The sequence below is a fragment of the Polypterus senegalus genome, chromosome 10, assembly GCF_016835505.1.
Source record: "Polypterus senegalus isolate Bchr_013 chromosome 10, ASM1683550v1, whole genome shotgun sequence".
Classification (NCBI taxonomy): domain Eukaryota; kingdom Metazoa; phylum Chordata; class Cladistia; order Polypteriformes; family Polypteridae; genus Polypterus; species Polypterus senegalus.
Genome location: NC_053163.1, coordinates 94962973 through 94990615, shown reverse-complemented (window position 1 = coordinate 94990615; position 27643 = coordinate 94962973). Strand labels below are relative to the sequence as shown.

The following is a 27643-nucleotide window of genomic DNA, read 5'->3' as shown; positions in this document are numbered from 1 at the left end:
GTCAAAAACTGTTTAACCGAATCCTGCAATGTATTACCACAAGATGGCAGCAAGTAATGCTAAAATTAAATGTGTCCAAAACAACACTGGCGATTTTACGCTCCCTCTACCATGTACTAAATCTATAGATACTCTCTGTAAAATCTATGCCAATTGTAACCCATCAGGATGTATTACTGGACAAACAACAAGGACTTTTAAGGCATTAACTCGTTAGGTTTGAATAACATTTAAAGCACTTGAAAGACAAAATATATTGATGAATAACATAAAACAATAAAAGCAAATCGGGAAATGTAGGTATTACACTGTAGTCCTTTGATAGATCAGCAGTATACTTACTCTATTGACTGTCATAGAAATTGCTTTTTTAGATCAGATTATTTTTTATCGATGATTGTAATTTGTCAATACCAAGAACAAAATATAAGGTAGTCCTAGGTGGTCTGTCTCTAAGGCTCAGTGACAGTATGGGTACTAAATATGTAAATACAGCATTCATATACCTGCAAATTATATACAGTATATCACAGAAAGATGGAGGGCACTGAAAAAGTAAAAGTAAGGGATCCACAAGACACAAACAATGGGTGTAAGAAATATTTAAAATCATGACAACTGAATTATGAATTTATCCAAGCATTTATAGAGGGAGCGGTGATGTTTATTAAAAAGGGACAGCCTTGAACACTGTCCATCCAGCAGGCCTTCATGATGGGACAGAATTAGTTGGCTTGGGATTTGACATGTTATTAGAATATCAGCTATGTTCTAAGCAATTTTCACGTAATATAAAAAATACATTATCAAGACCATGCCTTAAACCAACACAGCTTTGCCATGTTTTGTCCCTAAACAAATAAATACCACATTTGAAGTGCTACAACTAATCCTATAAATATGCAAAACATGGGTGATGATGGTGGGGGGAACAGTTGCAAGAAATCCTGTGGACGGCTGACCAGGAAAAAAAAATCATGTGGCTGAAGCAAAACAGCCAGAGATCCCAACCGCATGACAAATCAATGTAGCCTCCAGAGTTTTTTCAATGTGCACCACAAGGACTGCCCATGCTGCTCCTTGTTTTTTCCCCTGTTTCTATTTGCTTTTGAAGATGTGTAAATCAGTCTGAACAAAACATAAAAAAGCTATTGATTTTTTTTTTCCCCAGACAGACAGAATGATTGGGCTACAGGTGAACCTTTAAGACATTTCACTGTTTTTGGAGGGGTTATCTTTGTTCCTTCTTTTCACATCCCAATTGTAGACACGTGCCATATCTTGGGGAAAAAAGGTTAAGGCCAAAAATAAATAAATAAATAAAAAATAAAAATAACATGCAGGCTTATAACAAAGTAAATCAGTTTCTAGGGTTACATCAAACTCAAAACTCTTGGCTAAAGGCAATGCCAACCTTCAGAGAACACTGTGTGAAAAACAAATGACAAAAACACCTGTTCAGTGAGTTTTGCCCAGTTTTTTGAGCCATTGCATAAAGCCTAAATGCAACCAACTTCATTTTTGATTTGTAGTTTTAAATTAAACTGTAAAACTTCAAGTCAATGAAACCCCCTTTTGTTATTAAAGTCGGACTTAATAATTAATTAATTAATTAATTAATAAAAAGGACATATTAAAAAAGCTGAAAATATATTAAAGAATACATAATTAAAACATTAATTAGACTGGCCAAAAATATGTGATTTTCATCTACAATCTGTGAATAAGCATTTGTCATTTTCTGTATTATTACTGAAAATTTCAACAGTAAACATTCTATCTTCAATTAAAACATAATATTAGATAACAAGAACCTTATGGGAAGGAAAAGCCAAGATTTATGATGGTTTTATTTATTTATTAGAAACAATTATAACACGCCTTATGCCGAGTCTAAAAAAAGTGTCCCTTTGTCTAAACAACTGGTGACACCATATTTAGCATCAATAACTAACTTTAGACCTGTTTCAACTCAGTGCTATTTGGCCATTGTAAGAATTGTGAGTATAGACAAAAACAACATTAAGGATTTCCAATAATGGCAATATATACAGCCTGCTAAGCTACACTTGAGTTTTAGCTGATATTCTTCTACAGAAACTTCTGATACAAAAAAAAAAAGGAAAAATCATGATTACTTCAATAATAGTAATCATCAAGGCCCAGAAATGCCATGTATCAAAAAAGCATGATACTACCACCGCTATGATTGTCAACTAGAACAAAATTCTTCCTGTACAATGGCATCCCATCAGAGGAAGGCTCACGTTGGCCAAACAAAATGACACCTACATTTTGACAGATCTGAAGAGAACATTCTTATCTGGGAACAATGCTTTCTGCACTTCTACTATATATCCTATTTTTATTTGGCATTTTTTCTGACAGTGAAGTCACACTCTGGAACTCTGAGGCAACAGCTAGAGATGTATATGTCTCTTTCCATTTAGTGTTTGTGCGTACATCACAAAGAAAACACTATACAAGGGTGTCTGGCACAGGAAGGTACCAAGAATGAAACCAGTGCTCTCCAAAAAGAATGTTATTGCTTGTTAAAAAACATTTCTATTATCCATAAAAGTACTGGAAGAATATTCTTTAAACAAATAGAAAATTATACAAATGAGAAACATGTTTAGTTAAAAGCTTTTTTGCAGTAGTAAATAACTGCTCTACTGAAAAAAACTGATTTCTTACGAATACTTTGAATAGCATACATTTAAAACTTTTAATGACTTACCTCTATCAAGTTATCATACTGGCTGCTCAAGAATTTTCCAAGATATTATTACACTAAACTACAAAATAAAGGCATATGAGGAGATGTATAGCAAAGATTATGATCCAGACCACTGCTCTTTTTTCATGTACTGTATATTCTAAGAGACATATGGTGGAGGTGCACATTTACCCTGAAATGTGCCTATACTTGGTCAGAAAAAAGACCTGTAAAAGGATACTGACTTCAGTAGTAGTGCATTGGTCTCGGAGGAAATCCAAATCTTCTCCAAGTGAGTCAAGATTACGTGTAGCTGTAGCCAAATTCTTCTCTAGCAGGGCTTGTGCTTCATCAATGTCATACTCCAACATTACATTAGCCTAGAGATAAAAAGAACATTTGAATACTGTACAAATCAACAGGGAAATAAAATATATGCATGATAAATATATCAATTTATAACATTTCTTTCAAAGTCAGGAAGTCAAAGAAGCTAAACAGAGGAACCTTTAGAGGTAAGTCATGCTCAGATCACAATAACAATGCAAACTTGCAAGTCCTATTCAAGACCATGACACTGCAAACAGAAATGTCTAACAAGCTGAAAATTTATTTTATACGACATTCTTTAGGTTAATCAGGGGTTCACTTTTGAAAAGAATCTAAATAATGCTGGTAGAACTTTGTTTGTTATAGGGGAATAGTCATATTTTGTTATTTTAAATGGTGGAAAGTGCTCTTTCATATAGGGGCTTGGAAAATTGTGGTGTGAAACATAGCAGCTGTATTCATAAAAATCAGCACAAAATATCCGACCACGGGTCTAGTATTGAACTGACGGTCACTGCCAAGAAAATTGGGGGAACTACACTCGTACAGTATATGATTTTAAGTTTGTATCAAAATAAATTAAGTTTTCTTTCGTGTCTATCAAATCTAAATAACTTAAATGTGCTGCTTAAGGGGGGGAATGGTCTTGACTTTTCTTACCACTTCACTGACTTAAACTGCATAGCCTTGACTGCAAAAAGCTTGAACTGAAAATGCAAACACATGAGAAAAAAAATTGATGGTCATTTTAATGCAGAGAATAAATAAGGGCCTTGATGTCTGAGCTTTAAACTGGAAAGTTTGAGATGCACATGAGCAAACACACCAAGGGACCACAGGGGCTACTCTTTCATCTAAAAGGTAAACAAAATTTCACATACTGTAAAAAAAGAGAAAAAAAAGAAGCATAAGACAACAAAATGTAAGGAATGTTATTAAAATTTAGTTGGACATAACTGCTGATGGGAGTTGCACATGTTTTGGGCTAGTCACCTGCATCAGAAAACAAGCCCAACCAAAGGTCAAAAATTTAAGGAGAAGGTGTCCGTGGTCTACACATAAGCATATGTTGAAAAAGATTTTGCTTTGACCTTCACCTTGTATTGCACATGGCTAACATGTGAAATGTCATTCGTTGTATGTTAGTCATCAATAAACACTATTATTTTAGCACAGCTTAGTGCTAATAAAGCAATATAGAACTTCTATATTCTGTGTATTAAAAGAAAAACATTCAGGCTAAACAGTCATCTGTAGATGTTGCCTCTGAGCATGGCTGTTGCTGCACTGACTGTGCATCACATTATGACTGACTGGACTTTTGATAACAAACCCACTGAATCTAAATTATCAGAATAATCCCCACTCACTAAAGAAATGAAAACTTATAAGATCTGCTATTTGTTTCCAATATGTATCTACACAGTCAAATTTTTCATAGGCTATGTGCACAAAGAGAGTATGAGCAACACATACTTAAGTGCAAAATCAACCCAGAACTCATAGTCACTGAATCCAGATAGCTTCTGTTGCCCAGGACTTGCATGGGTTTTCCTTTTAGGAGCTATGACGAATATTTGATTCTGGACACCTTTGACTTTAAGTGTACCACGGGCTTGTGGTTCATATAAAGGTACAGCTTCCTTAAGCAGTAGCATTGATATTATAGCTAACTAAAACTAAAGTGATCAAAAGTGTGCGGCAGGCTTGTTGGCGCCCAAAGGGCTTGAATTTTGTGTAGCGAGGATAGGGTTATCCAATACCAGTTCAACAGTTTGCAATATAGCCAGCAGACAGATCTTGTGCACTCACTGCTTCTACTCTCATGCCGCAATGGGCAAGATAGGTTCAATTTTCCTTATAAAAATTCACTACACAACTCAAAGAAATCACTACAGTCAACTCAAAGAAATCAGTAATAGCAAAGTTTTATTTAGCTGTCACAAATAATACAGTCATCCGAAAACTGAACATTAAAAATCTTATTGGTATCAAAAACAGTATTCAGGTTTTACAGAAAAATATGGCATACAATCAGCCAGGCAAGAAACAAAAAACGTTACTGATGATTACTCCATACTTACAGTGACCTTCTATTTTACATGGCATGTACTGTACGCTGCAATCAGACATTACTTCTTCCAGTACGATCTTTCTGCTTGCATTTAGTCACCAATCATAATGAACTGCATAGCAATCTAAGTAATATTCATAAAGGGGTAGGCACACTTACTGCACCAATAAATAACAGTCTTTTCCTGTTTCCTTTTGCATGTACAGATTTGCAGGTTTAAACGTCTTCACCTTATTTTTAGCATAATGGTAAAACAGTTTTTATTAAATCCACACCAGAAGAAGAATTTCACCTGGAATTCTGGATTAACCAGCATATCAACCTTTCCTGATGTAGATATAGTGATTTTCTGGGTATTAGATTGGCATACCACGTGTTTATTTTACCATACCTAGTACCTCATTGACAGAGCTCAACATTTAATTTCTTCAATTAAGAATCCTGAATTCATGCCACCAACTCTGGGGTATAAATGTGCATGTGTGAGAAAAATAAAACATAACTGTTTACCTACAGTTGTCCATTAAAGAACGAGTTCCATAATAAAACAGAGATATCCTATGTTAAATTGCACAGATTGCCTCCAAAAATGGCAGGGTTTTGGTACAGTAAGCACATACTGGCATTTACCTATCAAATGCAACCATGTTTGTTTAACTGTATTGATTGTCCAATAGCACAACTGGTCTTTGTTTACTTACCAACAGGTTTTTTTTTGTTTTTTTTTTGCTTGCATGCTGATGGAACTGAAGGTAGCAGCCAGATTCCAAAAGCTACTTATTTTCAGATTTACCTATCTTTCCACTCTCCAACTCTAATGAAATTTCATATGCCAAATAAAGCTAACTTTTGGGATTTACCAGTAACCAAATACTTACAAAGTGATGGACAAAAAAATTAAACATCAAGAGGGGGAAAACATAAATTATACATCAACTAGAAGCTAGGAAACTATTTTCATGGGACATTAGAAATAAGATTTATATCCTGTAAATGTTTTAAGATATGACATAAACCTTTAAATCTTGATTGTGGTGTGACATCAGCATGGGTTGATTTAAAGAACAGTAATAGACTAAACACCTGCTAGTTATGCACAAACCATAAAGAATAGGCTTAAATGGTCAAAGAACATGTGGCTTGCCACAACTTGCTTAAAGTATGAATATTTTATAAGTTTTATACCTAAAAGAATCAGCATACAGCACAGACTGGTAATGATATTTCAACCTCTTAAACCATTTTCCATTAGATAGAACTTTCTTTTAGAACAATATATCATGGCCTTAACTGTATAAGCCCAGAAGTGAATAATAAAAATATCATTTAAAATATTAGAACATTATGAAAACTTTGATGAGAACATGCTATTTGGCCCTACAAAGTTCGACAATCCTGCCAACATAACCTCTCCAAAATAACACTGAGTTAAGAAAGTCTGTAGAGTTCAACTGTCTACCACACTACTTGGTTAACTTACTCCATGTGTCTATGGTTATCTACTTAAAGAAAGACTTTCTAATATTTAAACGTACTTACATGTACTATACACTTCTATCTCTGTCATTGTGTGTTGTTGAAAAACTGATGTTTAAAGTGATAGCCTGGATCCAATGTACTGTATTAATCCCATAGTTTTAAAAATGTCAACCATGTGTACTTTCATCAAATTAAATTGAAAAGGTTCTACTCCTTTAGTGTTTCCTCATAATTCTCAGGTTTTAGAACCAGCTTCATTGCTCTTCTCTGGACTTTTTCAAATGCGGCTACTTTTTTGTAGCCCAGAGACCAAAACTGCATGCATTACTCTAGTTGAAGCCTCACTAGTGCGTTATACAGCTTAACCTTAGCTTCCTTTAGGTTGTACTCTAAACACTGTACTATATAACCTAGCATTCTGTTAGCCTTCTTAATAATATTTCCAAGATCCTTCTCATAAGGGGTGCTTTCAAGTTTCAGACCTTCCATTGTGCAATCAAATCTAAGGGCTTGTTTATACTTCACGCTCAGAACACATATGCGCCCGCATAATGGCTGCCACGTGTTTCCAGCGCTCATTTGATGCGTCCTCTGAGCAGATCCTCAGAAATTAACGCGACGTGATGTGGTGAAGCAAAATGCCGACATACAGATGCATTCGTGGTGCTTTTATATTTAAGCATCGCATATTCCCGATCGTAATGACATGATACATTTTAAAAGTCTCACATACCGTCTTCTGTGCCGTCTTTTTTTCTAGGGCTTCCTCCTGTACTGACAGCAGCAGCAAACAGCAATAGATCACCACACAGAACATATGTATGATATTCCAACTCTCTGAACATTTAGAATCCTTAGATGCATACTTGATATCACTTTCATTACATTTTACAGATAAATCGGTAATTTAATTTAAATAATGAATATTGTTAAAAATTACACACATGGGGGTGACACGGTGGCGGAGCATTAGTACTGCCGTCTTGCAGGGAGTCACGTCACTGATATTCCCTGCCTGGAGTTTGCATGTTTTCCTGCTGGGGTTCCACACTGTGCTCCGGTTTCCTTCCAAAGATATGCAGATTTGGTTACACTAAAATGATGCCAGTGTTTGTATGCGAGTGGGTGTTTGTATTCACCTTGCGATGAGTTGATGCCCTGTCCAGAGATTGTTTCTGCCTCGTGCCCAATGCTAGCTGAAATGGACAAATCCCTGGACTGATTGATTTGATCATTAAAAATCCTTTTCAGAGATATTGCGGTAAGGTGTCATCGGAATTTAATGGGTATTCTAGGCAATTCACAACACAGCAAAGCTGAACCTGTTCTCACTGTGATAATATCTCGCACTGCAACCTGGTGGATTCCTCCAGATTTACATAAAGTACGAGCACAAGTATAAACAGTACAACGCTTGTTTAGCAGGAGCGTCCACTGGAGCATGCGTTGCGTGAAGTATAAACCCGGCCTAATACTTTCACTTCTGATGTGTAGTATCTTACATTTTTTAATTAATTGCTACAAACATTTCCAAGTCTGCATTCTGTGCAAGTCCCACTGTAATTATTTGGCAGATTCTTAACTAACCTGCCATTCCACTTATTTTGGTATTATCTACAAACTTAACCAGCTTGCTATTAACATTCCTATCCAGATCATTTATATACGAGTATAGTATATTTAAAAAACAGCAACATTCCTAGTACTTACCCTTGAGGGACATTGTCTTAAACATAATTTTGATAAGGTCCTCATACCATAACCTTTTGCCTCCTGTGCTTGAGCCAATTTTGCACCCGTCTACATAGTGCACACTAATGCTCACTTGATTCAGTGTTTTTTTTTTTTTTTTTTTAACTAACCTCTCAAGTGTTATCTTGATAAAAGTATATTAGTAAAAACACAATCTCTCCATTTAGAACCCATGATAACTGCTAATTAACACAACTTGTTCTTGCCATGTGATTCTCAATCTTTTCCTTAATTCCTTCAATCAATTAGCCTGTGAAGCATGCTAAGCTTATCAACCTCTATATCTACTTGGAAGCACCCAATCACCCTTTTATGTTATAGGATAACATTTACTATCTTCTAGTCCTTATGAATTTCCCCAGAGCAGAGAGAGGGGGGTTATATATGTACTCATTAACATCCATAAGCATTCAACCCTTCTAATCCAAGCAGCATTTCTCACTCTACAATTTCTATATTACTGTCTCCTTGGCTGTTCCCATTACTGTTGTAAGGTTACCCACTTCCACATACATGAAAACTAAAGTAAAATGCATTTTCAGAGCATTTCTTGTTTCACTGCATGTGCCTTTTAATTCACCTTTACTATTCCTAATACACTTCACCTCCTTCTTGACTGCTTTTAAATACAAAACAACTGTAAGCTTTCCTGATATCCTTTTTAACAGCTGCTCTTATAATTTCTAACAGATTCTTAATTCTGGGATTAACTTCTCCTGCATTATACGTAAAACATAATTAAATCTTTTCCACTGCTCCTTCCTTGACTGTCTCCATAATTAAAAGTTTATCCCAATTTATCCTTTTCAGACTTTACCACATCTGTTTAAACATTGCCCTGCTAAATTTAAATTTAACAGTTTGAGTTTCTGCATAAGTGGTCTGCCAAAATACTACATAATGATCCAACTAACTTGTTTTATTTTAGCTATTCCTTGTGTTAAAAAACAAACATTAAAAATATCATTACTTATTTTGTCTCTTTACACTTGGTCTAGTAATGTCCTAGTTACTGTATGTATTTGTTTTTACACTAGTAAAACAAGCAAGCATGGCATATTCTATGTGACCACCCCATTCCCTAGTCTAAACAATCCTCAACTAACCTACTCATATCCCCTTCAACCCCCCCCCACAAAAAATTCCCTCAGTTACAAATGTATCCTGTTATGTCAGAACAGGTCACTTGTGGTCCAGAAGGGGTCTCAATACCTCATAAACATATGCTCCTGTGTATTCCACCAAAAATTTGAGCCATGCGTTAAACCTTCTTATTTACTCAGTCTTACCTGAATTGACACAGCTTGGCACATGTTAAAATTTGGATAACAAAATTGACAGACTGCCCCCTATGCATGTCACTAGTTCCAACATGGACAGTGACTATTAGATCCACTCCTCAACCTGGCCAGAAGCCCATTCATCTAACCAGATAAATATGCAAGACTATTCATCTCTTGAGCAAACCTGCAATTCAACTCCCCTAATGACCGAGTACCCCATGGCTGGCAAAATCCCATCACCACCTCCTCGCGGTGCCGGCTGGAAACAACGACACCATGGGAAGTTGGCCAACGGTGAGGGTCGTCGATGTCAGGCGGAGCGACGCGCCGATCGACGGACCCCTCCTCAGTCGCATCATATGCAACAACGGCTCAACATTTGGACGATGATGCTAGGGCGTCCCCTGCAGGCGACGCGCGCCGCCCTCGCCTGGCGGCGTGAGAAGTGGGCGAAGGCTACCTGCCCAAGGACGGGACAGGCTAAAGAAGCAAGTCCGACCACGACTACGATTACGGTGTGGGACCCTCAACATCGGCACCATGACCGGAAGAAGCGCGAGTTGGCCGACGCACTCAAGACCCGTCGTGTCGACATCGCCTGTATTCAAGAGACGAAATGGAAAGGATCAAAAGCCAGAGACATCGGCGAAGGCTTCAAACTGTATTACAACGGCGCACAAGCACAAAACAGCGTGGGAATCGTGATCTGCCAGAAGCTACAAGACAACGTCGTAGAAGTCAGCCGAGTCTCAGACCGCCTCATGTCACTCAAAATCGACACTGGCTCAGCCGTGCTCCGAGTTGTATCGTGCTACGCGCCCCAAACCAATTGCCCCGACGGCGAGAAAGACCGATTCTGGGAAAGCCTCGACGCCCACCTACGATCATTTGCCCCCGAAGAACACGTAGCTGTCGGTGGCGACCTCAACGGCCACGTGGGTCAAGAGCGAACCGGATACTGAACGGGTCCATGGGGCCAAGGCGAGGAGCCCGTAACGACGATGGCACACGGCGCTGGACTGCGCAGAGGCCTATGATTTCGCCATAGTCAACACTTTCTTCAAAAAGAAGCAAATGCATCAGATAACATACTCCAGCGGCGGCCGAGACACCCAGATCGACTACTGGCTCTTTCGGAGGTGTCACTTCAACTTGGTCCGTGACGTAAAAGTGATCCCATCAACAAACGTTGCCCCCAACACCGGCTGCTAGTCATGGACCTACACCTAGACCTTGGCCAGCGTCGAATGGTACGAACAACAACCGCCGAAAAGATTAAATGGTGGAGACTCGGCGAGTGGAAGCAAGAGCTTACAAAGAGCTCGCCCGCATGGACGTGGACCCTGACCAGCCAGTAGCGGACACCTGGGATGCCATCTCCAGCCAGATCTCGAAGCTGCGTCCGCAACCCTTGGACGGACGAAACCGGGAAGAAAATTCATCGATAAACAAACATGGTGGTGGAGCGAAGAAGTGCAAGAACCCATCAAAGCGAAGAAGAAAGCCCTGAAGAAGTGGCTCCAGTCCAGAGACGATGAAGACTACCAACAATACAGAACATCCAAGTTGATGGCGAAGAGTGCTGTCGCAAAAAGCGGCGGCTCACTATAGCAAGCTCTACGAGGAGTTGGACACGCCTGGAGGGGCGAACAAGATCTATCGCCTTGCCAATATGCCATCGTTCGACCCAGGATATCGGCCAGGTCAAGCATATCAAGGACGACCAACACCTAGTCTTACGGGATCCGCCCGCCATCCTCCAGCGTTGGAGCGATTACTACTCCAGAGTGAGCAATGAAGAATTCCCACACCCGCCGATCAGCAGTGCCGACCCCGTCCCTGGCCCCGTCCCGCCAATTACCATCGCAGAAGTCACAACTGCTGTCAAGAAGATGAAGAACGGAAGGCGACGGACCTGATGACATTCCTGCTGAAGTGTGGAAGCTGCTTGGGCAGCGTGGAGCCGCGACGCTATGCGATCTCTTCAACCAAATCGTCAGAGGAGGCGAAGTCCCCAAGGCCTGGACCACCAGCATAACAGTGCCCATTTGGAAAGGCAAAGGCGACGTGGCCGAGTGCTCCAACTATCGCCCAATCCGCCTCCTATGCCACACAATGAAGATATTCGAGCGGATCTTGGACGCCCGCCTCCGCCATATCGTCACCATCACGCCAAATCAATGCGGCTTTGTCAAAGGCTGTGGAACAACCGATGCAATCCATGCCGCCCGCCTTCTACTGGAGAAACATCGAGAAAAGAACAAAGGTGTCCATATGGCCTTCCTGGACCTGGAGAAAGCGTTTGATAGAGTGCCTCATGACCTCATCTGGCATGCGTTACGAGCGCACGGTGTACCAGAAGCATACGTCAACTGGGTCAAGCTCCTGTACCGCAACGTCACCAGCATGGTCAGGTGCCCAGTGGGAACATCACCGCCCTTCGCCATCAATGTGGGCGTGCACCAGGGATCAGCGCTATCGCCGCTCCTGTTCATTTTGTGTATGGACACAGCAACGGCGGACCTCCAGACCCCCCACCCATGGGCGCTGCTGTATGCGGACGGCGTCTTCCTCTCGGACGAGACACGCGAAGCCCTACAGCAACAGGCCCAACGGTGGAAGGACCGGTTAGACACCAACGGCATGAAGTTGAATATTAAAAAGACCGAATACATGGAATGTGGCCTGCAAACCGATGGTACCATCAAGATCGGGGAGGAAGACCTGAAAAGACTACCGAATTCAAGTACCTTGGCGCTGTCATCAGCCACGACGGTGACCTGTCACCCGACGTCCGCGCAAGAATCAACGCCGCATGGGCCAAGTGGCGCCAAGTTACTGGCGTGCTCTGCGACCGCCGCATGCCGGACAGCCTGAAGTCAAAAATCTACAAATCAGTGGTCCGCCCAGTTGCCCTATACGGATCAGAGTGCTGGCCAGCCTCTGCGAAGCACGAACAAGCCCTAAGCACCATGGAGATGCGTATGCTTCGCTGGAGCCTGGGCCTAACAAGATGGGACTGTATCATGAACGCCGACATCCGAAGGCGAATGGGCATAGCGCCAATTGTAGAAAAGATGCGAGAGGCAAGGCTGCGGTGGTACGGGCATGTCACCCGGTGACCAGAACTCGGTGGCGCTGAACGGCAATGCGGCTCGACCCGCAGGACGACGACCACGAGGAAGACCAAAGAAGCGGTGGATGGACCGGATCAGCGAAGACATGAAAATCGCCAATGTCACCCCAGAAGACGCTTTAGACCGAGCCAAATGGAGACGATGTTGCAAGAGAGCGGACCCTGCGATCAAGCGGGACACAACGCCAGGATGAAGAATGACCGAGTACCCCATTATCACTATCTCTCTCCTTCTTTGGACATGTTTTGAGATGAACCCCTGGGATTACCCATACCTGCCAACCTCCTCAGAGTAATAATTCTCATTGTCCAGTTCTGCAAGGTGCTGAAAATAGTTTGACATTTAACAATTCTGGAGTTCGTGTCCCTGTACAATGTGTACCCTTATACTCTGTACAGTGGAACCTCGGGTCACGAATATCTCAGAACACGTACAAATCGGGATACGAACAAAAAGTTCGCCAAACTTTTGCATCTGTTCACGACCACACACTCGGGTGATGAACAAGCCAGTTTCCCTTCCGGTTCGTATGCGCCAATGATTTTCACATGTGTTCAGTGTCTCTCTGTGCATTTGCTGTGAACTCTTTGTGCTTTATTTCGTTTCCGTTCCGGTTCGTATGCGCCAGTGATTTACGCACATGTTCAGTCTCTCCCTGTACAGTACATTGTTCTTGGTCAGACGTGCATCACTCAGAGGGACTTTGTGGTATAGCAGGTCCACAGCTCACATCAAGAGGCCAGTTTTAAATAAATAATCGTTGCACTACAGCTGCCACGTCCTCTACATAAATAGAAGCGCAAGGCAGCTAAAGGGAGGAAAAAGAAAAGAAAGACGGAGGTTGTGGAGTAAGGAAGTAAGCAGGAAGCAGTGTGGAAAGAACAGGTGTGAGCAAGCGAGCACATGCTGGCAGGCAGGCAGCTGGACATTGAGCCCAAAAGCAGGGGTGTTTGGCCAACACTTTGTGGGGCAGTAGGAAGCGGTCGCTCCAGCTGAGCGATCAAGGAGCTGGAGTGACCAAAAGAAGGACAGCTGGCCGCATAAGGCCGAGAAGGCAGCGGGGATCACCAGTTAAAGAATGCACCGGGCTTGTTTTCAAAGAGACTGCTTCCAGCATTGTTTTAACCTTGTTGTATTTAATGAAGACTTTTTTCTATTGGATTTTAACTTCCACTTCACTTCTGTTTTTATGGGATTATTTATTTATTTATTGAAGGATTCTGAAAGCACTGCACTTTACTTAATTTGATTTTAATAAAAGCACTTGGCATTTTTTGCACCATCCCCTTCCTCCATTGAAGTGCCTCACTGTCGTGCTCATCGGTAACATTACTGACGGTGACGTGTTTAAGGGCTCCCGGAAGCGAGATGAGAGCAAGCAGCAAACCTGCATCATCACAGACTTTACCTCAAAACTGTAATCTCCTCTCCACCCAGTTCCTCCTCACTTCCTTCATGCCAGAGCTGTCAATCCCATAAATTGACACTTTTTCAGTGCTGTACCCCACATACAGAAAATAAATATCTATGCATATTTTATTCATATTTCAAAGAAAAACATACTGTTTATTATCATTCTTTAAAAATTAACAGGAACGTCTTACCCCCAACCATAAGCACACTTTGTCTGTGGGACGAACCGAGGCTTTGCAGTAAAGATTATCTGCCAACAGATACCTGGTTTCCATAGGCTCAGTGCTCTCCTACAATAGAAAGCAAAAAAAAAAATCCATCAGCTATGATTGTCAAAAATCCATTCATTTTTTGTTAAAACGAATAATTTTCATTATGATTATTAAATACTGTATCATTTTTTTGCCTTTCATATCTAGTACAAATTAACAAGATCTTTTTAAAAGTTGTAAATGTACTTGTGATGAATTAAATGATATATAAAATATTAAAATACAAAAACTAACTCAATTCAGAAAAGCTTAAAGTAACTGCAGAACTGACAACTTTCGGAAAGAATGAACTAAATTATAAAATATTCATGAAGTAGTTTACAAAAAAAAGGTAATTACAATGTTTTTTGCAGTTTTAATTTTCACATATTCAGTAAACAGTTTAAAACTGATCCACAGCCATATAACAATATACCTAAAGTAGTGGTAAGTGAACCCTGCGGAGTCCACTTTACAGTAAGGAAAAACCATGGAAATGTTCGGGAACTTTTCCATACTCCATGAAATACATCACAAAGTTCCAGTCTTGGATAACACATTAGCCATGCCACAAAGCAGCCACATGAGACTGGTTCATTCTACTTGAAGCTGCAGCACTAGGTACAGCGAGAATGCCTTTTTTCATTCTAATCTCAGTGCAGATGCTCTGCATTTTTTTCTCCCATGAAGAAAAAAAAAAAAAGCCTTGTGAACAGTAATAAATCTTTCATTATTAATAGGGTAGCATGTGCTTTATTTTTTGTGGAGGGCTTCTTTAAGGCTTGTTTCACACGATAGCTCCAGCATATAGCTAATTATACATGCAAATGCACAGGGATCAGTGTTGTATATACATTGGTAGTACTCACAATATTCTTATTATTGTCAGTTAATGTACCCCTCAAATGAAAATAGTGTAATGATTTTTTAACTCTTTGAGGGCTGAATATTTTTTCCAAAAAAACGATGGTTTCACACAGAAATCAACATAAAACGTCTGTTGCTGCATGCTGTGGCTGCCAGTTTGCCAAGAATGAGTGGCAGGCTTGCTGCCAGGCTGTCTATGTGTGGCTGGGAGAGCAGCAGCGGCAGTCACAGTCGCAGTGCATTACAATCTGATTATTAAGTGGCAGTCCTCCCTGGCGAGCATTGTCAGTACCACGACTAGCTGAGGACCGATCAGCTGAAGCTGGAACCTCACATTCATTTTCAATCACGTATCAAAATCTGAGTCTGACAAGTCATACTCCAGTTCAGAGACAATAGGCAAGACGTCGTCCACGGAGTATTTTGCTTTTCGCATTCGTTTTGATCTCTCTCCAGATGTCAGTGCTATTTTTGCTGTTGTGTGTGCCTTGCTACTCACGTGAGCGCATGGAATCTTTGTCAAACCAATGAATCTAACTTTCCTTCTAGCAATGAGAGTCCAACTAAAATGTAACGGTTGTCACAGTTTACAGTTGATTACCATCGTCAACTCCTCCTTTTGACAAAAGTCGACAACAGCCTGAAAGAGTTAATCATTATTACTAATGTTACATTTTTGAAAACAGCTAATTTTTAATGAAAATGGAAAATATACCAAGTTGCAGAAGTTGCTTAATTATAATTGAGATAAGAACAATTCTTTCAAAATGTCCATGTGATAATTACAGCATGGTACTGAAACTGTGTTCATTTCAATTAATAGGACATCAAACATTAATTTTCTATTTTAATTACTTTTTGTTGTAGGGGCCTGGGTGTGTTTCCTTTAAATTTCACTATGGAAAAATGATCCTTACTCCGCAGACCCACATTAAAAATTATATTTAACAGTTGGGAAATGTCAGAAAACCCAGTGGCATTACTGTTTAGTCCTTTGATAGCATGATTAGTCTAAACTATACTTTGTGCAGTGGTAGTGCTGTGGCCTCTCAGTAAGGAGATCATGGGGTTCACATCCCAGGTCCTCCCTGCATGGGGAGTGCTTTGAGTAGTAAGAAAAGCACTATATAAATGTAATAAAGAAAAGAAATTAAACTATGAATAGTTTAGCACAATTTTAAGATCACCTCTTTCTCAAAACTTGGATCATATACTGAATTTATCCTTATTTCTGTAAGTCTTCATGGGTAAAGGTGACTGTTAAATAGGTAAACAACAAAATAATTTATAGCAAATTAAAGTGTTGACTGTAAGGAAACTTTACTTTCAATTTAACATGCTTTCAACAAAAGAAGTCTGCAACATATTTCTGTTACTGTTTTATAATAGTAGGCGTTAGCTGTAGAGAAAATGTCAATTCATCACAAAGTATATTTAGTCACACATCCTTACTGGATCAATTAAGAGTTAGTATCCCCAAAAATTCTATGTGCACAATACTTGCCCGACAGTACTTCAAAGTGTATTAACATGGTGAATTACAGATGCCTCTGACATGCAAATAATACTGCAGACTATTTTCTATCATATTTCACATGTGCCACAGATTATAATTTAACCCTGCATGAATAAGTGTTAGGGTATGTGCAAGCACTCTCTATGATGGACTGGTGTCTGCCCTGTAACTTATGCTGCGATGATAGCTTCTATGTTTCAAGTATTAAAAAGTACATGCAAAGTTCTGCATACTACAACAGAATATTTTACTGCTATTTTCCTCATTGTTGTGGAATATTGAGAATGTTTGAATACTTCATTTTCGAGAGCTGCTATGCATGTTTAGTAAATTAAGCAAATTAACTTTTGAATTGCAAAGATAGAATACCACTACAAAAACCATTAAATGAAGATAATAAGTAATGTCCATTCCTCTTTACTAAATCTACACTGTCGACATAAAAAAATGCATAGGTTTTTTAACATATACATGGTTAAACCGAAATAAAGATTGTAAAACTGTACTTTATATGACTAAGTAAAATTCTCTTAATTATGTATTTGAAAAAACATTTTCATCTTGGTGTCAAATCTTCATGTCTAATTTGTAATTCTCTTAATGATAAAGAGAACAGTAAAAAAATTATGCTGCATACACTCTGCAGTAACAAAATGTAACAGACTTAGCAGGAAAAGAATTTTAGACAAGATTTTTTATAAACACAGATGGAAAGACTTGAACTAAAACTGCTCACTGGGCTAAAAATTGTGTGAGATTTGTTTTTCCTGAATGACAAAAATGTGATTTACTAGTTAACACTCTGATTGGGCAGATCTACAGCACATCACATAAGGTAAAGTGGGTCTCGTATGTAAAGCATAAACCACCTTATTAAAAAAAAAAAGTTTTGATTGCTGGAGCAGATCAATGCACAACCCTGAAGAGACTGTGCTCTCAAGGTACAAATGCTTGCAACAAAACAGCAAGTGCTCCTTACTGTTACTAAGGTACTCTATAAAAAAAATATTTTCTAATTCTAGCTAATTTGTTGTGCATAGAAACACAGTTTCTCAAATTTGACTGTACTTTGCTTTATATAATTTTTACTTTTCAAACTTTGCCCCAGACCTTCCATACTATCAGTTTACCTTACCTTTATTAGCCAGTACTGCTGGAAGTTGACTCAGGAGGCTTAAAAGTAACTCACCATCCAATCGTAAAGTAAATTTATTAGGCTGCTGAGAATTTTTGAAAGAAGCACATTACAACCAAGATGTCTATGATATGTGTTTGTTTACTTTTGCACAGGCTTCTTTGGTACCCTAAGCTTGCATTACTCTCATGGAGGAATACATGACTTTGAATCAGTGCAAAAACTCAGAAACAGTTTTGTAAATAGTCACATGCGGTGAGTCACTTGAGGTGACAGCTCCAGGAGTGGCAAGATTTTAGCTTTTGCAGTCATTAAATGTGACATGCATTCCATCAAATTAACTACTAGTTGTTTCAAGATGTAAATAGGACACTGCATTTAGGCAGTAACGTGATCCCCAAAAGCACACAAATTCCTGCAATTCTCACTGTTTTTTCAAAAATTCAACTTACAATGCAAGGTAAACAATAGTGTTCTGACAGCCTACTTATTTTAACAAGTTAGAAAATTTACACACTGCATACCATTCAGCTGAATTCAAGGGCTTAGTTAACTGCTTTGAAAGCTGGAGCAGTTTAAAATTGTACTTGTTTAAAGACAGAGATTGCTTTTTTTTATTAATGTTAAATATTTTTTAACAATGAGACATTCAAAGAGGTAATGAAACAATGAGATTTCATATATTATTTGGGAACACAAAATACATTTTCTGTTCTGGTTCTATTAAATTATGTAATTCAAAATTGTGCCAAAACAGAATATTAGCATGGTGGCAGTTTTAAGATTCAAATGTTGTGGAAAACGATCTATATTCTATATTTATGGGTATATATATATATATATATATGTATGTATTTCACGACAAGACTGCAAGATCTCCTCAACAGAGTCAAAACTAAAATTTGTACTGTATCTATGCCTTTTTTGTGCATATTCATTTTAAAAAGTGTATGTATTCTTTTTTTTTTTGTTTTAAACTAGGGGGCTTTGTCCACTAGTCTTCAGTTTAGAGCCAATAATGCTATATTCCAATTCCACCTGAAAAGCCCAGATTTACCAAGCATGATGAGAGGTTGAAAATAGCCTTCAAACAGTGAAAAAATATATAAAAGCTTTTCTTTCAGCTAGACATCCATATTTTTATGAATATAATTGCTCATAAACAATTAATTTCATTTGTAAAATAGATTAGTTTAAATACAGGAATTCTCACTAAAAACATTATGAGACAAACATTTTGTTTATGCAAAATATGAAAATAATACCTTTTTCTTCTGCATGTGCTTTAAAATTTCTAATGTCTGTTTAATCTGTGGGATTTGGTTCTTTAATCTGTAAGCAAAAAAGTTAACATGAAAACTGTTACACAATAATACAGTGAAATGTATTCAAATCCCCCAGATAAAGGGTGTAATAAACAGCAAATAATTTACACTGCAAACATTACTTGTGCACCAGAGTCCTTACAATCTGATCAAAAAGTCACGGATTTGAAGTCTAACTTTTGAACAAAAAAGGAAAAACAGCAAAATGACCATAAAAACACATAACTGAGATTTTAAATGAGAGAAGTTTTTTACTTGGTATAAATATAGAAAGCACAACACTGTATGTTGTACAATGCAGTACTTTCGATGTGCTCTTCACGGTCTCAAATACAACACTGTTTACAATGAATACCAATTACAGGCTTACTGATTCATGTCAGCTTTTGAGTTCTCAGATTCACATAGGTTCAGATCTCTACCTTAGTTTCTTTTGCACGAGATTCAGCTCCATAAACTTATATTTCTGATACTGTTCATCCAACTTCCTTAGAACTGCATCAGCTGTCTCATTTCCAGGCTGTTTCATAAATGCATCCACATCCTCCTGATAAATACATAAAAAAAATTAAAAAAAAGATATTTCAAATGTATCCTAAGAAAACAATCTGTGTGGAGCATAAAAGTCATGAATATAGAAGTGTTATCCAAACACAAATTCTACTGTTATACAATAGAAATCAGTTACATCTGTAATTTAATTTACATTCACATGCAACACACTGTAAGATATTTGGCGAACATACACAACCAAGGACGTATAATGAATTACATATTTTTTAAGAAAGCAGACATGCTTTGAGCACTTTGAAATGGTGCAAATAAAACTAGACAGCTTTAACAAGTGAAAAACCATAGACCTTAATTTAATGTAAAATTGTTATAAAACCATAATTTTGGAACATGAATTCTAAAGGTAGCAAAAATAATCTTGCAATCCAACTGGGATTAAAGCATGAATAGTGGCCACACTATCTTTTATGACAAAGTTCAATCCAAGAAACGTTCATATTAGGGTATTCAGATGTTTTTGCATCAAAACTCTTATCACATTATTGACACATAAAATCTAATCTTGTTATTAGCAGTGCTATACATCTGTTGATAGGTACCAAAGGTAATGTGTGATACTATGCTGTGCTACTTATTAAAATACATACAAAGTCCCATATTCTTTACATGAGAACTACCTGAATGTAAATTGGAAAGAGAGGGATAGCATCTATTAATTCTGATACTAAAAGTTTTAACTTTGATAACCACCTACTGATAATGTGTATTAGCCAAGTAGGTTAGGAAATGTACAGAGTAAATGTGACACTGCATTAGAAGAAAACATATTGGCTAGTTACTCCATGTAGAATAAATAGTGGAACACAGATTTGCATGCAGAGCCAAGAGCAGGGTCCAGATATGTAACCATATCCTTCACCTGTTTACACACACCTGGATTTGTTCCTTTACACATTTAACATCTATTTATTTATGTTTTATGACAGTTTCTGCATGCTGGTGACATGCTGGAAGGTAAGTAAGACTTTACATGACAGCCGTATAGTACAAGGATTTCCTTCATTCATTCATTCATTGTTTTACCAATTACTCAAACTTCATTTTCTTCCTGTGTATAACAAACTGGAAAATTCAGCATGTGGTGCTTTACAGGAAAAGGGAGCTACAATTGTAAAGCTCAATGTAACAGTGAGTAGCATAAGTTCCAAATCAAAACCCAGGAACGGGATATGGAGATTAAGGTGATGATAGCACATTACTGCATCTGATTTGCTTTCTCCCTTTTGTCCCAATTGTTTATTTTTTTATATGCTGGATCAGTATCTGTCATTTGAATCCAAGCTAAACTCCCATTTTGACAGCTACATTACAAAACAGACACTATTATATCATTTGCACCCAAACACATTTTTGCATATTTATCTTATTGAACAATTTCTTTTTTTCTTGCTCTCCTCTTCATTTACTGTTTCAATTCAACTCACATACTGAACTCCATTATGCAAATGAGCAACTTTGACTGTTGGGTCAATCCATTTTAAATCAAACGAGGCCCCCCAACTAACCAGCTCTGATTTACTTCATATTTTAATGGAAATAAGGCTGTTATACCCAAAAACTAGTGAGCCATATTCTAGGCTTGCATGTTCATTAGTTTCTGAGATACAAAGGCCTTAAAAATAGGGTGTGGCCCCAAATATACTGTAAAAAGGAATGCTCCTAAAAAATGACAATATTCCATGAGTCATCACTTTTGAAACTGTTTTCATGAATTGTGTTTATGTATTAGATGCCTTTAACAACAAAAATAGATAGCCCACAGTTGCACATTTGCCAATTGATGGCTTGCTGAAAACTGTATTGAAAATATCTTTCATGCTGAAGAACAACAGTGGTCCTCTGTACCTCTACACTAAACCACACCAGATCTTTCCAACTTGAATAGGTATTGTTATGGTTCATTAGCAATCAGGCATCCTTCAGAAAGAAATACAACTTTTTTACTTGTCAGGAAATAAAAAAAAAAGGAAAATAAAATCAATTTATGTCTATACTTCAAATACATATTGGCCATCAATGACGAAGTCTGCCATAAAAAGAATTATTCCACTGGAAGGAGCAAATTTAATTAATCAATGCACAAAATATGAATGTGGACCAATTATTTTAGATGTTAGAGTCATCTAATACTAAATAGCAACCCTTGACAATTTAATGCATCTAGCATTAACAGCTTAAAAGTTATAACTTAAGAAACAATGTCATTTTTTGTAGTAGCACTCATTTTTACAGTAAAATTAGAGCCAAACCTGCTTTCTAAAGCCTCCATATTTCAGAAAGAAATGTCCATACAAGCCTACACTTTGACACAAACGTTATTGGGTACAATGACATTTTTCAGCAAATCAGATAAGGTAACTTTCTAAAATCTGTTGATCTGACAAACACTTGACTGTGCTCTTAATTGGTAAATTGTTTCCTGGCTTGCAATGCAATTAAGACATGCTGTCATACATACAGAAAATGATGGCTCTGCCATCTGGTGGTATTACATAGGGAATGTAATAATTCACCTACCATAAAAGCTAAAAGTCTACAAGTAAAGGCACTGTTTTGCCTGGCAGTGCCTGCAATCTGCTACAAGAGACATTGCAAATCAATTTACCCATGATTCATAAGAACCACCAGTGTACACCTGTCTGCATGCAGTGGCAGTAAGGGGTCAAGGTATTTGACAATTACTGTACAGATGGGCCACAAGTGGTGGTGCTTTCTGATTTACAAAAAGAGAAGGCAGAACTTTGCAATTATGAATATCACTCACTGAACATGAACTATGAAATACACAAAGGTGACCTCAGGATTCAATTGGTGGTGGGTGACTGACTGCCACACACCAGTAAAAAGCTACACCACAGGAAAAATAAAGGGTGTGTCATGCTATATCATTTTCATGTGGTACAGACAACAAACAGCAATAATAAACATACAAATTTAAACTTTAAAAGTGTTATCACATTTGGTTTCTACATATTATTTTGCATTCTCTCTTCATAGGAGAATGACATCTCAAAAATAGAATGCCCACCACGTGAGGTTTAGTATTGAATATTGGGGTGAATTGATTTAACGATTAACAATTAGGAAAGAAACAATGTAAAAAGAGTCTTCATGCTCTCAAACACTAAACCACTACTACTACAACAACTATGTAAAATGAAGACATACTCAGTAATATTGGCGAGGTTTCTGTGTTACTGCGATGAACCTAGAAGGCGAATGAAGGCAAAAAAATGCTGCGTTTTTGCAATTCGGCTTGCATACTTTTATTGTCTTCTACCAAAGGCAGTGACATCAGTTCTGCTAAGACACACAACTTCGTTACGATAAATGCTACGTTTAAATTGACCACACACACATACACATATGTATGTACTATATATAATGTATACAAATGTGTAGGTGTAGGTTTATATAATACCTCGCCGCAAGGGGTGTTTACCTTTTTAAGGACAAAAAACTACAACAAAGCCTGCTAGCCCTCAAGCAATGCGAAGCAACATTGTAAAGCCTACTGAAATGTGCTGGATAGGATACGTACGATATTGACTCTGTGCACTACTAATGAATGAGAACACGTACGCCAATCAATTACTATTACACAATAACCCGTTATTTTCACTCTGTTTCAAATTCTCTACCACCTTTTAATGAGAGGTCTGCCGCTTCAGTCCTACACGCCCCACGCCGCCTGGAAACCGAGTTGCATTTTGCTCACTCAACTGCCATGTAAGGCTGTGGCCGTTACCCCACAAACCGCAAGCACAAAAACAGTAGACTCAGCAACAGACGCAGCGTTACCATTAAGGGTTCCTATCAAGTGCAAAATCCAACCACCCCGATCATCATCTTACCACAAATACAGCCTCAGGGATACCCAAATGCTTTCTTTTACTAGCAGAACCCGCATTGCTACTCTCCGTGGTCGCCGCCATCTTGGACCGGTTCCACCCCTCACGTAACGCGAACGTTGAGCGTAGAACGCTTGACTCCGCCCCAAACGGGGCCGCCTCTCAACAGAAAGACTTGTCTGAGTGTGCGCACAGTTTTCTGGGATTTGTAGTTCATAGCTAAATCTAGGCTTAGTGAGATATACTACAAATAGGTTAACCGGTTTCAAAAGTATACATTTACAACTCGTTAATCCGGCGAATGTGCTACACGTAATTTAAAGAGCGAGTGGTTAGATTTCAATGCATTAAACGGAACGCCGTGCTTAAAAACGGGACTGTCCCGGAAAAGTCTAGATACACATCTGTTTACAAATAATATTAGATACCATTTTTAAAATATACTGTATGTTTGATATTATACTTCATATTTAACTTCATAATAATCAAGTTCAGATTCAGATATTTGCATAGGATAAACAGTTTTACAACGTAGCTTGTGAAGAATAAAACGAGAAACCGCTGACGCATTAAAAAAGTTACTGTTAATAAGAAGCGGAATAGAAAGTACTTTGGAGATCTTCAGAATTCGACCTGATGTTATTTTTTAGAGAATCTGATGTGTAGGATTTTTGGGCTAAATAGCCTATTCTGTTCAAAAGTGTTATGATGTTCTCATTTTTGTTGTTAAGCAATTGTATAACTTTTGTTTCTGTTATAGACACTGAAAAAATAAAACATTGGATCAGCTTAAAAAAAACTGACGTCATCAATCACACGAAATATTTGACATTGACGCTGTGTAAATAATTTATTCAGGTAAACCTTTATTTTTCAGCTCCATTCAAACTATTTTCTGAATGTTGAACCTACCAATTATTTTAAATTGTCCTAAATAACAAAACAATAGTTATCTTTATTGAGTTAATGACTATAATTCATTCCATTTAACCTAAAATTAAAAAATAAATAAAAAACAGAGTGGCGCAGTGGGTAATGCGGCTGCCTTGCAGGTAGGAGACGCGGGTTCGCTTCCCGGGTCCTCCCTTCATGGAGTTTGCATGTTCTCCCTGTGTCTGCGTAGGTTTCCTCCAGGTGTTTCAGGTTTCTCCCACAGTCCAAGACATGCAGCTTAGGTGGGCTGGTGCCCTGTCTGGGGTTTGTTTCCTGCCATGTTGGCTGGGATTGGCTGCAGCAGACCCTACCATGACCCTGTAGTTAGGATATAGCGGGTTGGATGGATGGAAAAAATAACAGTTGACATTATCTGAAATGTACAGCAAATCAAATACACAAATTCTTTTTAAATATATTTTAATTAATGACTTCTGTGAACACATTAATTTGAAACATTCATATTTATTACACCATAAATTCAACTGTACATGGCAAGTACATAGAATACATGACATTACCTTTTGGGATGGGTTACTGCAGCAGGATAAACATGTCAGTGCCTTGGCCAGTAAAAGAAACCATGTATTTATTTGAGTAGTTTTAAACGCAACTCACTTGGATGTAATGACTTAAATTCTTTGAGCCCACAAGTTTGGTAAGTAATTCCAATCACTTGATGACGTCATACTTGTTACACTGAACTAGAAATGTCTTTCTAACAGAATACATTTCCTTTTATTACCCTAAAATGGGATAACTCAATAACGATATCGTACATTCTTTTCAAATTCATATAGATGAACATTCTCCTTCAGCTGAACACTAAAGACAAAAATATTGATGTCATCAACAGAAAAACCCTGAAGCTGCTCCACAGACAGACAGTGGAACAACTCCTTAGACAGTGGAACACTGTTTTTGACTGAGAGCTGTAACCACTGCAATTTAATATAAGTAATTTTGATGCAACAGTTCAATCAAATATCCTCTGAGCCTACAAATGTATGACAAATTTGCAGTTTTCTGGCTGAAAAAAATCTCTTAATAAGATAGAACAGATGAAGATGAATAGTATTGAATGTTGTAGCTAAACCAAAAAATGTCTGAGCCCACAAAGTTGGTGACTTAAACTGTCACTTGATGAAATCACAAATTAGGATCACTAAACTTGAACATCTTTCTGACCAAAAACATTTCCTCTTAAATTCAACAGTTATTCAAAGAAGTCATGTGAATATAACCTCCAAAAAAAAAAAAACCTCTTACAATGTGCATAGTAAAAGCCACTAACATTTAAGCACCAGTGGGAAAATAAAAATTGAGGATGTCAATGCAAAATTCCACCTAGTCTGGGCTGTACAGATGGGTGATCAGTCTATGAATTTTTGGGGTCATCTTTTTTCCATCAAGCTCCATCAAGACTTTATGCACAAATTCAAAGGTGTACTGCAGTTTGTTTTTTTTTTGTTTTTTTTTTTAATAGTTTAGGTTGAGTGCATATATCAACCAGAAGAACGTGGCAAAAGCTGTTGGAAACGAGGGCAAATCATTCAAGACCTCTCTTCCTTCAATGACTGCCTTAATGTCTTTGTGTGGATGGAAAGGATCAGCTTTTCCTGTCACAAAGTTGGCCAATGTTTCCTGCTCCAGTTCTTTCTCATGTTCCTGCATATCCTACAAGAAAAAGTAATACATGAGGACAACTAGAAGAAGTCAGGAGTAGAGTTTTTGATTAGAGAAACACCATTTTAACCCACACACCACACCACACTAAAATACTGACCAGGTTCCACAGTTTGATATAGTGGCTATTGTTTACATATTGGTTTTGTAGTTTTTTGTTTTTTTTTTTTTTTTAGCATTAATTCAGTATTATTCAGCATTAATTTTTCCCCAAAAGGCATTTAAAAGTCAATCCAACCCAATTAATTTTTAAGATCTGTCAAAAAAGTGTTTACGACATTTCAAAGCTGACCATTCAGGTTGGATTTTAGACTTAATGAACCACTAAAAACCTGTCCAGCAAATCAAACTTTGAACAAATTTGAGTTTTGAAAATATGATTTCCAGCTAATTTGAAAAGACGATGACAGCGTAGCTGTAAAACTCAAGCACCCAGTCTATTTTGTGGCTATGGTGAACTGTAACTGCTCTCATTACAGTTAGGGTATTATTTAATGATATCATTACCTACTAAGAACACAGTCTGAAACAGTACATGAGGATGGGTCTGTAGGTGTTGTGGTGTGCAAGTGAGTGAGAATGAGATGCTCTTTCCTGGTATTCTTTGATAAGGTGCTGAACAGGTTCACCCAAGTAGATTATCATAGATTTGAGAATGCATTCTCTTCTGACGTTGATGTCCATAGTCTGCGTAAAAACAGTTCATATTAATTAAAATTACACACAAACACACACAAAAGTATTCAGCCATGATTCCCACTGATGCACAGCTCATTCATAGATACCTCATCTAAAACCTGCAAGATCCTGGTGGTCTTCTCTTTTACAGCTCCTCCCTTGTGCTTGATGACTTCCAGCAATTTGGTGGAGTGCTTGTGTAACTGCGCCAAGAACTTTGTCTCCAAGGGGACAGTTGTGATTCTTGTGAACTCAGAATTGATCTAGGATATAAAAACATAAGAGCATACAGAAAAAGGGTGGAGAATATTTGATTAATTATGTATTCTCCAAAAAAAGAAAAAAAGCTAAAGGTTTGATCAAACTGCTCCAAGTTTAGCTCTTATGAATGTCAAATTATTTTTATGTAATATCTCAACATAAGACTGCCTCCTCAGATTTTTTAAAAGGCCAGCTTCAGATAAGTGCAGAAAATCCATAGAAGTTTCGTGACAGTAAAACAAATTTATAATTGCAGGCAGTATATTGCATTTTTTTGCAAGATGTTGCAATACTTAAACCTAGAAACTCAAAACTGAATTACCAGCATAGTTTAACCAAATCATTTCTTACAAAAACATAAATTCTCCTAAATGTATAAA

At 38.0% G+C, this 27643-nt stretch overlaps 1 protein-coding gene across 1 annotated transcript; it reads right to left on the bottom strand.

Annotated features, from left to right (window-relative positions):
• Positions 1-210: 210 nt before the first annotated feature.
• On the bottom strand, positions 211-23814 carry vbp1 (von Hippel-Lindau binding protein 1). Its single transcript, XM_039766246.1, has 6 exons — positions 23709-23814; positions 19704-19828; positions 19222-19288; positions 14379-14477; positions 2961-3099; positions 211-1280 (listed from the first exon to the last, which is right to left on the bottom strand). Exons 1-6 carry the CDS (start codon positions 23787-23789, stop codon positions 1204-1206), a joined length of 588 nt encoding a protein of 195 aa, XP_039622180.1. The 5' UTR covers positions 23790-23814; the 3' UTR covers positions 211-1203.
• Positions 23815-27643: the final 3829 nt, after the last annotated feature.

Bases quoted from the DNA above. Each gene is read 5' to 3' on its own strand.
- vbp1 (XM_039766246.1), bottom strand. From the start codon at position 23,789: ATGGCGGCGACCACGGAGAGTAGCAATGCGGGTTCTGCTAGTAAAAGA. The intron at 19,289-19,703 runs GTAGAGATCTGA...TTTTGCTTACAG, and splicing joins CTCGTGCAAAAGAAACTAAG to ATTAAAGAACCAAATCCCAC. The intron at 3,100-14,378 runs GTAAGACGTTCC...TTTTATCTCTAG, and splicing joins AAGTGTGCTTATGGTTGGGG to GCTAATGTAATGTTGGAGTA.